The sequence below is a fragment of the Salvelinus fontinalis genome, chromosome 8, assembly GCF_029448725.1.
Source record: "Salvelinus fontinalis isolate EN_2023a chromosome 8, ASM2944872v1, whole genome shotgun sequence".
NCBI classification, from domain to species: domain Eukaryota; kingdom Metazoa; phylum Chordata; class Actinopteri; order Salmoniformes; family Salmonidae; genus Salvelinus; species Salvelinus fontinalis.
The window spans coordinates 34,030,239-34,048,538 of NC_074672.1; the positions used below are offsets into that span (position 1 = coordinate 34,030,239).

The following is an 18,300-nucleotide window of genomic DNA, read 5'->3' on the forward strand; positions in this document are numbered from 1 at the left end:
TGGTGATGTCAACGTTGTGAACAGTGTGCCCCATGGTGGCGGTGGGGTTATGGTATGGGCAGGCATAAGCTACGGACAATGAACACAATTGCATTTTATCGATGGCAGTTTGAATGCACAAAAATACAGTGACAAAATCCTGAGGCCCATTTTTTTTAAAGGTATCTGTGACCAACAGATGCATATCTGCATTCCCAGTCATGAAATCCATAGATTATACCCTAATACTGTAAGGACAGATGCTGGGAGATGAGAAACAAGTACAGGGAGTGAATATTTAATGAATAAATAGACTGGAAACATAACACGAACAGTGTCTGTACAAGGGACACATAACGACATTAATGCTGGCTTGGGAAAGAAACTGAGGCAGTGACAGACATAGGGGGGGTAATTCATAACGTCGTAGAGTCCAGGTGAGTCCGATGAAGCGCTGATTCGCGTAACAATGGTGACAGGTGTGATAAGCAGCCTGGCGACATAATGATAAGCAGCCTGGCGACCTCGAGCGCCAGAGAGGGGGAGCGGGAGCAGACGTGACAAAAACATTTATTTCAATTGACTGATTTCCTCATATGATCTGTAACTTAGTAAAATCTTTGAAATTGTTGCATGTTGCATTTATATTTTTGTTCAGTAGAAATCAGGGGAAAAGTAATTCCGTAGTAAACAATTATAGACACATATTTATAAGCATGTGAAATCCATATGTTGTTTTTGAGTAAGATGAAGTGAAAAATATCACAAACCATGATAACCATTGTCTTTGAAACCATGGTCTTTGATCTGATTTTCCATTTAATTCAGTGTGTGAAAATGCGCATCTTATAAAAATGTGATACTACAAAGCTTTATAGAGAAAAAATACAGTGTAATATTGTATACTCATTAAAGTTAGTCAATAATTAGATTAAAGTATTTATTTACATAAACAAAACATTCAATAAGTATATAAGAAATGTCAACGCCATAGAATATTTGTTTCATTTCCAAAACAGAAACATTTGATGAAAAATAACATATTAAACTATTTAAAGAGTAATTTTAAAGCTAAGTGAGAAAAGTTAGCATGCCCTCATTTTTGCAGTCCCATTGCTTTACAAGTGGTCAAAGAGCTCTGGGTTTGTCATCACACCAGCATCATCAGGTTCTTACAGTCTAGCCATCAATTTGGTCAAAGGAGTTGCCTCCCCTGCACCTCCTGGCTGAGAGCATTGCCATGCTTCTAACTGCTGCACAGCCTCCTTTAGCTTCCCTGTCGCCTTCTCCCCATAGGCCAACCCTGATCTGAACATTAACCCTGGTCTTTTGGAGCCCTGCTGATGCAAGTGTCTACACAGTTTCTCCAAGTCCCTGTTCAGACTAAATTCCCTACAGGATGTCAATTCCACAGGTAGGCCGCTCCTCTCCGGGGCCGTGCCTAGGTGCACCAACCAGAACTTGGCCAGCTCGTTGGGGCTTTGAGTGTGGCTTGCCACCATGTTGAGCACCAGAGGAAACAGGTCATGAGCCGCGGCTGGTACTGTGTGTTCCCCTGGGCCAGTGTGGCAGTGGTTGGGCTGCGGGCTTACAACCATCACCCTGGCTACGGATTTGGCTTGATCTGCTAGCCAGCGCATCGGGCCCTGCTCTGCCAGCCTGCCACGCTGCCACATGTCGATAGCCACCTGGCAGCCACCATGCCACTGGAGGAACTCAGCAAAAGCTAGCACAGCTCTCTGGAAGACAGGGTTTTCTGCAGGGTACACCACCAGCACTGACACAGTGACCTCAGTTGCCTTCGGCAGCTCAGTGAAGTGGGAATTTGAGTGCATTCCATACATTTGATCTGGAAAAGAAATAAGAGAGGAGATAGTTACTTCAAAACAAAGAGTTTGTTCAATGTTGATTCCTGAATTTAAAGAGATCCTGTTCAGCTTACACAGAGTGAGAAAGCAGGCCACCAGTGCGACGAGCCCAGCTAAGAATCCAAGATAGACTATTAGAAGGCTTGCTGGTTTCCCCTCATCATCATTACGGGTGGGAACTGTAATGCAAAAAACTCCAGAAGATTACATTTTACCCCAGGAGACCCATTACGGGTGGGTACTGTAATAAGACTACATTTTACCCCAGTAGACCCATTATGGGTGGTTACTGTAATAAGACTACATTTTACCCCAGGAGACCCATTACAGGTGGTAACTGTAATAACCCTACATTTTACCCCAGCTCCCATTACGGGTGGAAACTGTAATAAGACTACATTTTACCCCAGGAGACCCATTACGGGTGGTGGGTGTAATAACGCTATATTTTACACCAGGATACCCATTACGGGTGGTTACTGTAATAAGACTACATTTTACCCCAGGAGCCCCATTACGGGTGGTGGATGTAATAACCCTATATTTTACCCCAGGAGACCCATTACGGGTGGTTACTGTAATTATACTACATTTTACCCCAGGAGCCCCATTACAGGTGGTGGATGTAATAACCCTATATTTTACCCCAGGAGACCCATTATGGGTGGTGGATGTAATAACCCTATATTTTACCCCAGGAGACCCATTACGGGTGGTTACTGTAATTATACTACATTTTACCCCAGAAGACCCATTACGGGTGGTGGATGTAATAACCCTATATTTTACCCCAGGAGACCCATTATGGGTGGTGGATGTAATAACCCTATATTTTACCCCAGGAGACCCATTATGGGTGGTAACTGTAATAAGACTACATTTTACCCCAGGAGACCCATTACAGGTGGTACCTGTAAATGACAATGTAGCTTTATTCACGTCAGGGGAATTTAGCGAGAGCAAAGGATTTTCAGTGGGGCCCTATGATATGTAGGTATGATATGTAGGTACTGTATGGTCACTTCAGGGGATCTTAGCATTAATGTGGCTATGTTCACGTCAGGAGAGCTGAGCCAGGAGTGAACTTCAATAACTTTACATGATTCATGAGACACTGCTATGTTCACGTCAGGAGAACGGAATAGTGAAAGTGTATGTCTTATTTTACATTTACTTAGTTCTGTCCTTGAGCTGTTCTTGACTATTAATGTTCTGTATTATGTCATGTTTTATGTTTTGTGTGGACCCCAGGAAGAGTGGCTACTGCTTTAACAGCAGCTAATGGATATCCTAATAAAAAACTAAATGCTAATCAATCTCATGGACAGAATCTCCCTATTTATCTACTTGGAGAGGTATATTACAAGGGAACACAGTTCATGTCAAATACATTATGATAAATCATAGAAATTGTGTTTGTATATCCATTTTGCTAATACATTTGTCACAAAGTGTTACAGAAACCAAGGCCTAAAGCTACAAAGAGCAAGCAGAGGCAGTAGCAAGGAAAAGCTTCCAAGGTAGGCCTGGGAGGAACCTGACTGTCTGGCAGGGAGGACATTCAGAATGACAATCTAAGCAAGGCAGTTGGTCCAGGGCAGACATTCAAAGCTTGTCCAACCAGGAATATTGTTGCCATCACAGAGTGGTGGGAGGCACCAGCATGTCAAATAGATCACAGATGTTCAGACACTCAAAAGACTTAAAGATCTTACCAGAGTTGGGCGTCACAGTGGGGTTTGAAGTAGGCCTGGTCAACTCAGCTTAAAAGAAAAATGAACAAATACCACCTATCAAATACATAGGAATCCCTGCACTTCAAATCAGATGTGTCAAATGAATCAGATTGCTGACCTGTGTGGTCATTTGATGTCGCTGGAATGAAATAGAATGGAATGGTTAAACAAAGCCCGCCACTTTAATATACAAATATAGAAATGATTGAACATGAGGTGCGAGCTATAAAGAAAAACATCTCAGCACCATGATCTCAGGTGTACAGTGACGTGGCACACACAGCCGCAGCCCCTACAATGGGGACCCCCAACCTCCCTCCATTTGGGGGGGGGGGGTGGGGGATTGGGGTTCCCCCTGAGGTCGGCCTGTAGATAGCATATGCACACATCATAAGCCATGAACACACTGGAAGAAGAGGCAATTAGACAGAAGAGACAATTGCCTCAGGCCTCACATCATCAAGGGGCCTCATGAGCTGGGCATAAAAAAAAACAAATCTCCACTTGAAGCCCCCCCATGTTCCACTCTGTTTTTGTTTGTTTGTTGTCAATCCACCGCATCCGTCGTCACTAGTTCCCACAGCCACAAAATCATAATTATGGCTAAACCCTGCCTATTTTTCAAATTGATCTACTTAAAATCTGATTATAAGCCTAACCCTAACCTTAACCAGACTGCTAACCTTATGCCTAACCCTAACCAAAAATACCAAAAAACTCATTTTTGTTTTCATTACTTTTTATGACATAGCCCATTTTGACTTTGTGGCTGTGTTAACTAGTGACAACAATGGAAGGTGGCAGAGCTACAGCAGTGTTTATCAGACATCCTGAAAATTGATGTTCTCACAAAAAAGTCTGTAGCGTGTGAACGGTTTCTGCTACACATTAATATGACCTCGCTACAGAAAGATTAGACTCATGAACAAGTTGGTATTCTCTGTTTTGCTCCACGACTCCGACATGTTTCACGGCACTCGTCTGAAGGTAACCTGGTGCCGGCTGAAAAATGTATTGAAGTGAATAGGGCGTTTCCACATAAAAGGTATACGAGTAATTCCATTATAAAAATTATGTATTTATTTTTCTTATACAGTGCCTTCAGAAAGTATTCAGACCCCTTCCATTTTTCCACATTTTGTTATGTGACAGCCTTATTCTAAAATGTATTAAATATTTTTCCCCCTCATCAATACCACATAATGACAAAGTGAAAACAGGTTTATTTACTTATATTTATACTTATTCAGACCCTTTGCTATGCGACTCGAAATTGAGCTCACGTGCATCCTGTTTCCATCAATCATCCTTGAGATGTTTCTACAACTTGATTGGGGACCACCTGTGGTAAATTCAATTGACTGGACATGATTTGGAAAGGCACACACCTGTCTATATAGGGTCCAACAGTTGACAGTGCATGTCAGAGCAAAAACAAGCCATGAGGTCGAAGGAATTGTCTGTAGAGCTCCGAGACAAGATTGTCCATACTTAAATGTAAGAAGTTTGGAACCACCAAGAATCTTCCTGGAGTTGGCCGCCCGGCTAAACTGAGCAATCGGAGGAGAAGGGCCTTGGTCAGGGAGGTGACCAAGAACCCAATGGTCACTCTGACAGAGCTCCAGAGTTCCTCTGTGGAAATGGGAGAACCTTCCAGAAGGACAACCATCTCTGCAGCACTACTCCAATAAGGAAGCCACTCCTCAATAAAAGGGACGTGACATCCCACTTTGAGTTTGCCAAAAGGCACCTAAAGGACTCTCAGACCATGACAAACAAGATTTCCTGGTCTGATGAAACCAAGATTGAACTCTTTGGGCTGAATGCCAAAGTTCACGTCAAGAGGAAACCTGGCACCATCCCTACGGTGAAGCATGGTGATGGCGGCATCATGATGTGGGGATGTTTTTCAGCAGCAGGGAGTTGGAGACTAGTCAGGATCGAGGGAAAGATGAACGGAGCAAAGTACAGAGAGATCCTTGATGAATACCTGCTCCAGAGCGGTCTGGGCATCAGACTAGGGCGAAGGTTCACCTTCCAACAGGACAACAACCCTAAGCACTGTGGTGGAAATGTAATAGTCACTACATACTATACTGTTTAATTAGACCTACTATGCTGTTTTTACTTAGAGATTATATGTCAGTATTTTGCTGGTACAGGCTTGTCTTGTGTGACTTAGTCATAAGTCTGGGCATACAGATAAGAGCCGTGCGACTGCAGTATGTGACATCCTGTTTTCACAATCTACAGGAATTTAGATATTCGGAAACATGCATCTTAATCTGCATCTTAATCTGCATCTTAATCTGCACAGACAAACGAAATAGTTTTTTACACATGTTCCGTCCCTGTTTCCACCCATCTGCTAAACTGCCATGTAGACAAAATAGGTTGTACTTTTTCTATAAGAGGAGAGAGACAACTCCGTTCGTGGAACTTTCAACTCTGACTATTCTCAGTGATGGTTGATTGCTTAATTTTTCCTAATCTTATAAAAAAATAGTTTGAAAAAATCTGCAGTCTCTCTTCCATTTGACTAGAATTTCTACAATAGCACACAGCCAAGACAACGCAGGAGTGGCTTCCAGACAAGTCTCTGAATGTCCTTGAGCGGCCCAGCCAGAGCCCGGACTTGAACCCGATCGAACATCTCTGGAGAGACATGAAAATAGTAGTACAGCAACGCTCCCCATCCGACCTGACAGAGCTGGAGAGGATCTGCAGAGAAGAATGGGAGAAACTCCCCAAATACAGGTGTGCCAAGCTTGTAGCATCATACCCAAGAAGACTCAAGGCTGCAATTGCTGACAAAGGTGCTTCAAATAAGTACTGAGTAAAGGGTCTGAATACTTATGTAAATGTGATATTTTTTAAAAACCCGTTTTTGCTTTGTCATTAGCGGCATGGTATTGTGTGTAGATTGATGGGGGGGGGGGGGGGGGCGCGACTATTTAATCCATTGTAGAATATGGCTGTAATGCAACAAAATTAGGAAAAAGTCAAGGGATCTGAATACTTCCCAAATGCACTGTATTATCTCTCAGATATATGACAGACACTTCAGAACAGAGATTGCAAGAAAGGCATTTCACTGCAATTGTGCACGACATTAAAGCTTTAAAAAAAAATATATAAATATGCTACAGTTTCTCTCAGCTTCGTGACAAAATGTGTAGAATAGCAGGAAATTTGTTCAGGGATTCTTGAAAGTAAGGACAATCCTTGTCCGACAGGTAAACTTTAGTTTTTATAGTTGAAAAAAAATAAGATTTTAAGGCATTATTTGAGCTAATACACACAAATATAAAGGGGTGAATGAGAATATGTACATATAAGTATATGGATGAGCGATGGCAGAGCGGCATAGGCAAGGTGCAATAGATGGTATAAAATACAGTACATACATGTGATATAAGTAATGTAAGACATGTAAACATTATTAAAGTGCCATTATTTAAAGCGGCATTGTTTAAAGTGACTAGTGATCCATTTATTAAAGTGTCTAGTGATTGGGTCTCAATGTAGGCAGCGGCCTCTCTGAGTTAGTGATTGCTGTTTAGTAGTCTGATGGCCTTGAGATAAAAGCTGTTTTTCATTCTCTCGGTCCCAGCTTTGATGCACCTGTACTGACCTCGCCTTCTGGATGATAGCGGTGTGAACAGGCAGTGGCTCAGTGGCTCAGGATGATCTTTTTTGGCTTTCCTGTGACATCGGGTGCTGTAGGTGTCATGGAGGGCAGGTAGTTTGCCCCTGTGATGCGTTGTGCAAACCGCACCACCCTCTGGAGAGCCTTGCGGTTGAGGGTGGTGCAGTTGCCGTACAGGGCTGTGATACAGCCCGACAGGATGCTCTCGATTGTGCATCTGTAAAAGTTTGTCAGGGTTTTGGGTGACAAGACACATTTCTTCAGCCTCCTGAGATTGAAGAGGCGCTGTTGCACCTTCTTCACCACACTGTCTGTGTGGGTGAACCATTTCAGTTTGTCAGTGATGTGAACAACGAGGAACTTCAAACTTTCCACCTTCTCCACTGCTGTCCCTTCTATGTGGATAGGGGGGTGCTCCCTTTGCTGTTTCCTGAAGTCCACGATCATCTCCTTTGTTTTGTTGACGTTGAGCGAGAGGTTGTTTTTCTGATAACACACTCCGAGTGCACTCAACACCTCCCTGTAGGCAAACTTGATGATTGAGTTGGAGGCGAGCATTGCCACGCAGTCGTGGGTGAACAGGGAATACAGGAAAGGGCTGAGCATGCACCCTTGTGGGGCCCCTGTGTTGAAGGTCAGCGAAGTGGAGATGTTATTGCCTACCTTCACCAGCTGGGGGCGGCCCGTCGGAAAGTCCAGGACACAATTGCACAGGGTGGAGATGAGACCCAGGGCCTCCAGCTTGATGATGACCTTGGAGGGTACTATGGTGTTGAATGCTGAGCTGTAGTCAATGAACAGCATTCTTACAGGCAGTTAAAGTCGGAAGTTTACATACACTTAGGTTGGAGTCATTTAAACTAGTTTTTTAACCACTCCACAAATTTCTTGTGAACAATCTATAGTTTTGGCAAGTTGGTTAGGGCATCTACTTTGTGCATGACAAAAGTAATTTTTCTAGCAATTGTTTACAAACATAGTATTTCACTTGTAATTCACTGTATCACAATTCCAGTGGGTCAGAAGTTTATATACACTAAGTTGACAGTGCCTTTAAACAGTTTGGAAAATTCCAGAAAATGATGTCATGGCTTTAGAAGCTTCTGATAGGCTAAATTACATAATTTGAGTCCATTGTAGGTGTATCTGTGGATGTATTTCAAGGCCTACCTTCACACTCAGTGTCTCTTTGCTTGACATCATTGGAAAATCAAAAGAAATCAGCCAAGACCTCAGAAAAAAATTGTAGACCTCCACAATTCTGGTTCATCCTTGGGAGCAATTTCCAAACACCACGTTCATCTGTACAAACAGTAATATGCAAGTATAAACCCCATGGGACCACGCAGCTGTCATACCGCTCAGGAAGGAGACACGTTCTGTCTCATAGAGATGAACGTACTTTGGTGCGAAAAGTGCAAATCAATCCCAGAACAACAGCAAATGACTTTGTGAAGATGCTGGAGGAAACAGATAGAAAAGTATCTATATCCACAGTAAAACGAGTCCTATGTCGCTCAGCAAGGTAGAAGCCACTGCTCCAAAACCTCCATAAAAAAGCCAGACTACAGATTGCAACTGCCCATAGGGACAAAGATCGTTCTTTTTGGAGAAATGTCCTCTTGTCTGATGAAACAAAAATAGAACTGTTTGGCCATAATGACCATCGTTATGTTTAGAGGAAAAAGGGGGAGGCTTGCAAGCCGAAGAACACCATCCCAACCGTGGAGCACTGGGGTAGCAGCATCATGTTGTGGGGGTGATTTGCTGCAGGAGGGACTGGTGCTCTTCATAAAATAGATGGCATAAAGAGGATGGAAAATGATGTGGATATATTGAAGCAACATCTCAAGACATCAGTCAGGAAGTTAAAGCTTGGTCGCAAATGGGTCTTCCAAATGGACAATGACCCCAAGCATACCTCCAAAGTTGTGGCAAAATGGCTTAAGGACAACAAAGTCAAGGTATGGAGTGGCCATCCCCAAGCCCTGACCTCAATCCTATAGAAAATTTGTGGGCAGAACTAAAAAAGCATGTGCAACCAAGGAGGCCTACAAACCTGACTCAGTTTCACCAGCTCTGTCAGAAGGAATGGGCCAAAATTCACCCAACTTATTGTGGGAAGCTTGTGGAAGGCTACCCGAAACCTTTGACCCAAGTTAAATAATTGAAAGACAATGCCACCAAATACTAATTGAGTGTATGTAAACTTCTGAACACACTGGGAATGTTATGAAAGAAATAAAAGCTGAAATTAATCATTCTCTCTACTATTATTCTGACACTTCACATTCTTAAAATAAAGTGGTGATCCTAACTGACCTGACAGGGAAATTTTACTCTGATTAAATGTTAGGAATTGTGAAAAAACTGTGTTTAAATGTATTTGGCTAAGGTGTATGTAATCTTCCGACTTCAACTGTAGGTATTATTTTTGTCCAGATGGGAAAGGGCAGTGTGCTGTGTGATGGCGATTGTGTCATCTGTGGACCTGTTGGGGCGGTATGCAAACTGAAGTGGGTCTAGGGCAGCCGGTAAGGTGGAGGTGATATGATCCTTGACTAGCCTCCCAAAGCACTTCATGATGACAGAAGTGAGTGCTACGGGGCGGTAGTAATTTAGTTCAGTTATCTTTGCCTTCTTGGGTACAGGAACAATGGTAGCCATCTTGAAGCATGTGGGGACAATAGACTGGGATAGGGAGAGATTGAATATGTCCGTAAACACACCAGCCAGCTGGTCTGAGGACGCGGCTAGGGATGCCGTCTGGGCCAGCAGCCTTGTGAGGGTTAACGCGATTAAATGTTTTACTCACGTCGGCCACGGAGAAGGAAAGGGGGGGGTCGCAGTCCTTGTTAGCGAGCCGCGACGGTGGCACTGTATCATCCTCAAAGCGGGCAAAGAAGGTGTTTAATTTGTTTGGAAACGTGACGTCGGTGTCCGTGACGTGGCTGTTTTATTTTTGTAGTCCTTGATTTCCTGTAGACCCTGCCACATACTTCTCGTGTCTGAGCCGTTAAATTACAACTCCACCTTGTCCCTGTACAGGCATTTTGATTGTTTGATTGCCTTGTGGAGGGAAAAACTACACTGTTTATATTCAGCCATATTTCCAGACCTCTTTACATGGTTAAATGTGGTGGATTGCGCTTTCAGTTTTGTGCGAATGCCGGCATCCATCCACGGTTTCTGGTTAGGGTAGGTTTTAATAGTCACAGTGGGTACAATATCTCCAATGCACTTCTTTATAAACTCACTCACGAGTCAGCGTATAGGTCAATGTTGTTCTCTGAGGCTGATCGGAACATATACCAGTCCGCGTGATCAAAACAATCTTGAAGCTTGGCTTCCGATTGGTCAGACCAGCATTGAATGGTTCTCGTCACTGGTACATCCTGTTTGAGTTTCTTCCTATAAGACGGTGCGAGTAAGATGGCTTCGTGGTCGGATTTGCCAACGGGGGGGTGGGGGAGGGCTTTGTATGCATCGCGGAAGTTAGAGTAGCAGTGGCCGAGAGTATTACCCCTGCGCATCGTGCAATCAATATGCTGATAGAATTTAGGTAGCCTTGTTATCAAATTTGCTTTGTTAAAATCCCTAGCGACAATAAATGCAGCCTCCGGATATAGTATAGTTTCCAGTTTACATAGAGTTCAGTGAAGTTCCTTGAGGGCCGTCTTGGTGTCTTCTTGAGGGGGAATGTACACAGCTGTGACTATAACTGACGAGAATTCTATTGGTAGGTAAAATGGCTGGCATTTGATTGGAGGGAATTCTAGGTCGGGTGAGCAGAAGGACTTGAGTTCCTGTATGTTGTTATGATTACACCATGAGTCGTTAATCATAAAGCATACAACCCCGCCCTTCCCAGAGAGATGTTTATATCTGTCGGAGCGATGCATGGAGAAGCCCAGTGGCTGAACCGATTCCGACAACATATCCCGAGAGAGCTATGTTTCCATGAAACAGAAAATGTTACAATCTCTGATGTCTCTCTGGAGGCCAACCCTTGCTCAAATTTTGTCTACCTTGTTGTCAAGAGACTGGACATTGGCGAGTAGTATACTCAGGAGCAGTGAGCAATGTGCACGTCTATGGAGCCTGACCAGAAGGCCGCTTGTTTCGGGTCGGCTACTGGGATTTGATCCATTGTCCTGGGTGGTGGTCTGAACAGGGAAAGTCGTATTCCTGGTCGTAATGTTGGTAAGTTGACGTTGCTCTAATATCCAATAGCTCTTCCCGGCTGTATGTAATAAGATTTAAGATATCTTGGGGTAACAATGTAAGAAATAATACATAAAAAAACTAAATACTGCATAGTTTCCTAAGAACTCGAAATTGTCAAAGACTACAGCTACCCTAGTCATAGACTGTTCTCTTAGCTACCGCACGGCAAGTGGTACCGGAGCGCCAAGTCTAGATCCAAAAGGCTTCTTAACAGCTTCTACCTCCAAGCCATAAGACTCCTGAACAGCTAATCAAATGGCTACCCAGACTATTTGCATTGCCTCCCCCCTCTTTATTTTTTTACTTAACACTTTTTTTTACAACTGCATTGTTGTTAAGGGCTTGTAAGTAAGCATTTCACTGTAAGGTTTACACCTGTTGTATGTGACAAATACAATTTGATTTGATTTGAAATTGGGAGAGTTTGCCCCACCAAGATGTAAATGCTATAATCGTCACTGGTCCTGAGATTTGGTCAACTCTGTCAGATTTGTCTAAAATGAATCAGGAATGAGCAGGGTCCACTCATGGTCTGGCAAGTTCTTTACTTTTGATAGATTTAAACAAACACTATTGGAATCACCATGTTCAAAACCATAAACTGTCAACTTCATCAGCCTGATATATTAAGATAGAATATGCTATATTAGATTTTAGAGTCATAAAGCAAATGAGGAAAAACACAATTGCTACTGTGTATTCCACTTGAATGAAGAAGAAAAATGCCAATTTTGTCAACTCCGTTAAACATTAACTCCATCAGATTTGTGTCTGACGTCAACTCCGTAAGAGTGCTGACAGATCTGATAGAATGTTATGTTTTTATTGGGGATTTTCAAATGAATCATTTTCCAAATTTTCCAAATATTTGTATTGAACTTTTATTTTTAGAGGCTAAAATATGTGTTTTGAGTATCTGCTAATTACGTCAGTGGTTTGTAATATCTGTCATTGATGTTAGCCGCCTTATGATCGATTTGTTTTGTCAATATTCTGAACAAATAATTTGCATCACTGTTTTGCAACATATGCTTAAACAATTGAAGTATTTCCTGGACCTAAGGGGTAATATTTGCTTTATAAATGTTATTTTCTGTGCTAAATATTGATCTAAATGAAATTAGCCCTGGAGCATTGAATAGGGCTATAAAACAAAACAAAAAGAAGTTGTTCCTTTACATGGTGCGATAGTTGATACTTTGGTCTATCAAAATATATATATCATTTTTTATATTAAGACAAATATTTGTGAAAAATTGTAACGGCAGTCTAAGTCGTCCTCCTCCTCAGACGAGGAGAGGCGAGAAGGATCTGAGGACCAATGTGCAGCGTGGTAATTTTCCATGATTTAATTAACACAAAACAAGACACTATACAAAATGACAAAACAAACTAACCGTCACAGTCCTAGCTGGTGCAGACAAAACACAAAGACAGGAAACAACCACCCACCTCACATCCTGACCAACACTAAACAAGCAAAACACATAAGAACTCTGGTCAGGACGTTACAAAAATAAGTTAAGACTGTTCTGTCTTTCAAGAATCCCTGAGCTCTAAAACAGCAACATGTTCTCTCAGCCTAATGTCAAAATGTGTAAAATAGCATGAGTTTAGCTATATAACTCTTTCTGTCCCAGGGGTTGGGGGCCTTGCTCTGACCTTGCGGGGCCCCACAATTCTGCGCTACGCCACTGCAGGTATAGTCTTATATACTAGAGTATAAATTTCAGTAAGATATGCTAATTATTAGTATTCTTCTTCTTTTTTATTTAACTAATATCCTTATAAAAACATATCAATTCATTTTTTTTAAACGTACTTACGATACGGTACATTATATGTCGTAAACTTGGAAAATTCGCCCTCTGGCGGATTCGGGAGATTGTAAGCAGTGATGATCCGGTGGGACCCTGGTTCTGCAGGTGCAAGGTAATAGAACCACAGCTGTAGGAAAAAGACATTATCTCAATGAGCCTTACCTGAATAATACAAAAAGAGTTAGACGTTTGCAAATATACCTTTTTTAACTATGGCAATTATCAGCAATATAGACACTGATTGGGATTTGAAGTTTGTTGTAAAGGAATAGGCTCCAGTAGGCCCACCTGTTCGAGACCCCTGAGGTCAACTTCTTCGAAAGGTGGTTCATACCGACAGCGGTATTTATCATCACCTATATCGATCCAAGTTCCTGTGAGATAGTAAATGCTTTCTGCAAAATATTTGAAGTGTTGGTATTATATGCATCACTGTTATTTTTCCAAATCTATTTCTATTAACATGCAATTCATTACGATAAGGCTTCCCCTACTGTCGATGTTGATGGCCCAACTTATGTTCAGCCGAATGTCCCCAAAGTCTTCAGGCAGAACAGCAACTTTGAGTGCGAGCAGATTAGAAGGACTGGCCTGAGGAATCTCTATCCATTCCGGTGGTATCCCTTTGGGAATAAATACCCCATCAATAAATTACAGCATCCCACTCCTGACACCAATGTAGCGAACAGCAGCAGGTCTACAAAACACAAACTTGCTAACCACTGCTTTAGTAGGAATAAGGTAACCCTTATTAACTTAAGGAAGATTGCAATGAGCATACCTTGGCACAGGTCATTAAAATATTATTTCCTCACCCTGAAAGCAGTCTATGGATTAGTAGACTGATTTGACAGCTTGTGAATTACAGTCTATCCTTGTCACCATAATTCAAGGTAAGAAAACAAATAAATAATATTGTAATCTGAGTGAACCATCCCTGGGCTAACTCACCATATTCTGATTCCTCACAGGTAACACTCTGTGGATAACATAATGAACAATTAAAAGGATGCATCTCCCAACTTAACAATTATTATAGGATAAATAAAAACTTACAATTGTGGGTGACGGCTGAGCAGTAAGTAATTTAGAGAATATAATCAACAGCAAGGTCCTCATGACTGAAAACAATTATCACATATTCATCTGTAGTTGCAAAATGGCTAAATATCCAGTGAAAGGGTTTGCCCTATAATAAACTGTTGAGAACACCAAATCCTTCCGCCTACTGACAATCACTCTCTGAACCACTTGGTTATATAGGTTGGATAGGCTACGTGCGCGAGGCACCCAGCGCGCTGGATTGTAGGGTGTCATGGTGGGACAGAATTCAAAGATCGTTCGATACGGTCAAGAATAATGATAAGCAAACCTGTTTTTTAAGATGTCATTTCTATAGAAAACCACATAATCTGATCGAAGTTGATTGTTTCGAAATTTGAACCACAGTTCGAAGACCTATGCCATTTTCTGCATTGCCTGCTGTGACCCCACTCCAGTTTTAGTGTTATTGCCTGCATTTTTTTATTTATCATAACAGAGACGTTATCTGTGTTTTCATAGACAGGTGAATTTAAAAGTTTTAAAAAATATCACAGAAAATATAGATGATGTTGCAAACATTTCTCGCTTTTTTAAAAGGTTGAAATTGTTTGATATGTTGAAACTGAAACTCGAGAATGAAAGCGTTGACGGTTGACTCCCTTTATAGCCGCCTCCCAGTATAGTGCATAAAGTCCATATAGGCTACATGATTCTCATAGACTAGAAATGTATGATAGGCTACTATATTTATTTACCTTAATTTCAACAGAGAAGTCATATTGAGAATAGTCTCTTGCAAATGAGTCCTGCACAATACAAAAACAAACACATTAATAGACAAGTATAAACTTGCCTAGTTAAATAAAGGTTAAATAAAGTAAATACAAAATAAATATACACAAAATATACACATGAAATACACATTAAGATACAAAACACTGTCAATTAAAACAAAAATATTCTTCATTATAAAAATGAAGGCCTCCCGGGTGGCGCAGTGGTCTAGGCTAGCTGCGCCACCAGAGTCTCTGGGTTCACGCCCAGGCTCTGTCACATCTGGCCGCAACCGGGAGGTCAGTGGGGCGACGCACAATTGGCATAGCGTGGTTAGGGAGGGTTTGGCCGGTAGGGATATCCTTGTCTCAGTATGTAAAATGTAATAAAATGTATGCACTCTACTGTAAGTCGCTCTGGATAAGAGCATCTGCTAAATGACTAAAATGTAAATGTAAAAATCCTGTCCGCTGTCTGAATTGCTCTAGGGATACCAAAGCATCCAATGGAAACATCTTTTGGAGATTATTCCAAACATTGGGTGCAAGGAAGTTAAAGGCTGATTTACCTAACTCTGTAGACACCGAAGGAGTTTCCAGAGTTAACCAACCCTTGTCATTTTAACAGTGGAGTTAGGTAAATTGGAAGCTTGTGGAGCAGGGCTTTGTAAACAAAAATAGTGTAATGATGTGATCTACATGCTAACTAGAAAGAGGCAATCTGTTTATGTATAAAAAAGGCTGCTTTAAATCTTAGCTACTTAACAAGCTCATTCGTATCTTTTTTTAATGTTAAATCATTGTCAATCCAAATACCAACACATTTGTATGCAGGGATTAGTTTGATTATAGAACCATCCGATGAGTGAAGATGTAATCCATATGAGACAATCTTACGAGAACTTGAAAACAACATGTATTTAGTTTTGCCCGTATTAAGTACGAGTTATAAATCACTAAGGGCTTCCTGCACAGCTGCAAAATTGGACTGTAGCCTTGTCACACCCAGATCAGCCGTCGGGGAAATTGTGTACATACTGTACATTTTTTAACAGATTAACCAATAGCATTTATATGAATAGTGAAAAGAGCAGGTCCTAGTATCAACCCCTGCGGAACACCTTTAGGTACTTCAATAAATTCGTACTTAACCTCTTCAATCACAATGGCCTGAGTTCTGTTACTAAAATAACCATGAAACCACGAGCAGGCGTCAGAACTTAGGCCAATTGAGGACAACTTGTTCAATAAAATAGCATGATCAACAGTATGAAACACTTTTGACAGGTCCACAAACAAAGACAACATAATTGACAACATAATTAACAACTAATGTTGTTGCTGTGATAATGCTGTGCCTTGGCCTAAATCTAGATTGATTTATGTCAAAATACCATGCACAGATAAAAAAGAGCAAAGTTGCTTATTACTGTCACGCCCTGATCTGTTTTACCTGTCTTTGTGCTTGTCTCCACCCCCCTCCAGGTGTTGCCTATCTTCCCTATTATCCCCAGTGTATTTATACCTGTGTTCTCTGTTTGTTTGTTACCAGTTCGTTTTGTTCGTCAAGCCTACCAGCGTTTTTCCGCTTGCTTCTGTCTTTTTCTAGTTCCTGTTTACTAGTTTTCCCGGTTTTAACCATTCTGCCTGCCCTGAGCCTGCCTGCCATGCTGTACCTTATCACACCACCCTGGATTATTGACTTCTGCCTGCCCTGAACCGAGACTGCCTGCCGTTCTATACCTTATGGGCTCCCGTGCTTCTACATCTGCATTGCTTGCTGTTTGGTGTTTTAGGCTGGGTTTCTGTACAGCACTTTGTGACATCAGCTGATGTAAAAAGGGCTTTATAAATACATTTGATTGATTGATTGACTCTGATCTGGATTTTCTGATCTCTGCCTGCCCTTGACCTGTCGTTTTGCCACTATCTGCATCTGTGTCTTCTCCTAACTGACCCAGCAGACTCGGACCAGTTCTGCAACGCCATCTCCTCCCAAGGAGCCACCATTGGAAGGCACAAGGTCTTGCTTCATGATCTTATGGAAGGGTTCCAGACCTTGGCCGAACGCCATGACAGAGCATTGAACACATTGCTGGAGCAATTCCACCGGTTGTCTGTTTGGCAGCCTACCACGATGATAACTTCCCAGCCCCTCAGTAACCCGGCTGTTAGCAGCGCCGCCTCCCTGGCCACACCAATTTCTCGGGAACCCCGCTTAACTCCCCCGGAATGCTTCGATGGAGAGTCGGGCACCTGTCGGGCGTTTCTTGCTCAGTGTTCCCTCATCATCGAGCTGCAGCCCTCCTCCTTCCCCTCGGACTGCTCTAAGATAGCGTACCTCATCACGATGATGTCCGGGAGGGCTCCCGCCTGGGCAATGGCAGTATGGGAACAGTCGGCTGTATGCTTCAGTCTGGAGGAGTTTGCGGCGGAGGTGAAGAAAGTTCGATGCTCCATTGTCCGGGAGAGAGGCTGCCCAGAAGTTACTCCAGCTTCGGCAAGACTCCCGCAGTGTGACAGATTATGAGGTGGATTTCTGCACGTTGGCAGCTAAGAGTTCCTGGAACCCGGAAGCACTGTTCGACATTTTCCTGCACAGAGTATCGGAGGAAGTAAAGGACGAGCTTGGAGCCCGGGAACTACCAACGGATCTCGACTCACTCATTGCCTTGACTATTCGGATCGATGGGCGACTATGGGAGCGAAGGAAGGAGCCCAAGGCTTCACCAGCCTAAGGCTTCCACCTGGCCTCCAAGACATCCCGGAAGTCCCCGACGGCTCCGTTGCCGAGAGAACCCGAGGCTACCCGAGTTTCCCCGAGAGTCTCCGAAGTCTGCCAATTCACCTCTTCCCGAGCCGATGCAACTAGGCAGAGCCAGGCTGTCCCCAGCTGAATGGCTATACAGGTTTCACACTAAGAGTTGCCTGTATTGCGGGACTACTGGTAATTTCGTCTCCACCTGTCCACTAAAAGACCAGGCTCACCGGTAGGAGCGAGTACTCTGGTGGGCAATATGGAGAACTTGTCCTCTCCCCTTACTCGCACCCTTTTCATGCCATCTTGCTGTGGGGAAACCAGTCTAAATCTCTTCGTGTACTCATCGACTCCGGGGCCGATGAGAGCTTTATGGACGCTACCCTGGAGTCCGGGCTGGACATCTCCACTCTCCATTCCCATGGATGTTAGAGCACTGGACGAGC

The 18,300-nt window shown here is 42.7% G+C and overlaps 1 protein-coding gene across 3 annotated transcripts; it reads right to left on the bottom strand.

The window, feature by feature from the left end:
* Nucleotides 1-931: 931 nt before the first annotated feature.
* LOC129861125 (uncharacterized) lies at nucleotides 932-14,498 on the bottom strand. Of its 3 annotated transcripts, none has more exons than XM_055932273.1 (9): nucleotides 14,336-14,498; nucleotides 14,231-14,258; nucleotides 13,774-13,902; nucleotides 13,568-13,653; nucleotides 13,286-13,406; nucleotides 3,702-3,722; nucleotides 3,563-3,610; nucleotides 1,922-2,026; nucleotides 932-1,828 (listed from the first exon to the last, which is right to left on the bottom strand). In XM_055932273.1, the coding sequence occupies exons 1-9, from the start codon at nucleotides 14,396-14,398 to the stop codon at nucleotides 1,152-1,154; spliced, it is 1,278 nt and encodes a 425-aa protein (XP_055788248.1). In that variant the 5' UTR covers nucleotides 14,399-14,498; the 3' UTR covers nucleotides 932-1,151. The 3 variants fall into 3 exon arrangements, with proteins under 3 accessions (XP_055788248.1, XP_055788247.1, XP_055788249.1); XM_055932272.1 differs by having other exon boundaries at nucleotides 933-1,828; nucleotides 13,568-13,674; XM_055932274.1 differs by lacking the exon at nucleotides 3,702-3,722 and having other exon boundaries at nucleotides 933-1,828; nucleotides 13,568-13,674.
* Between the last annotated feature and the right edge of the window lie 3,802 nt (nucleotides 14,499-18,300).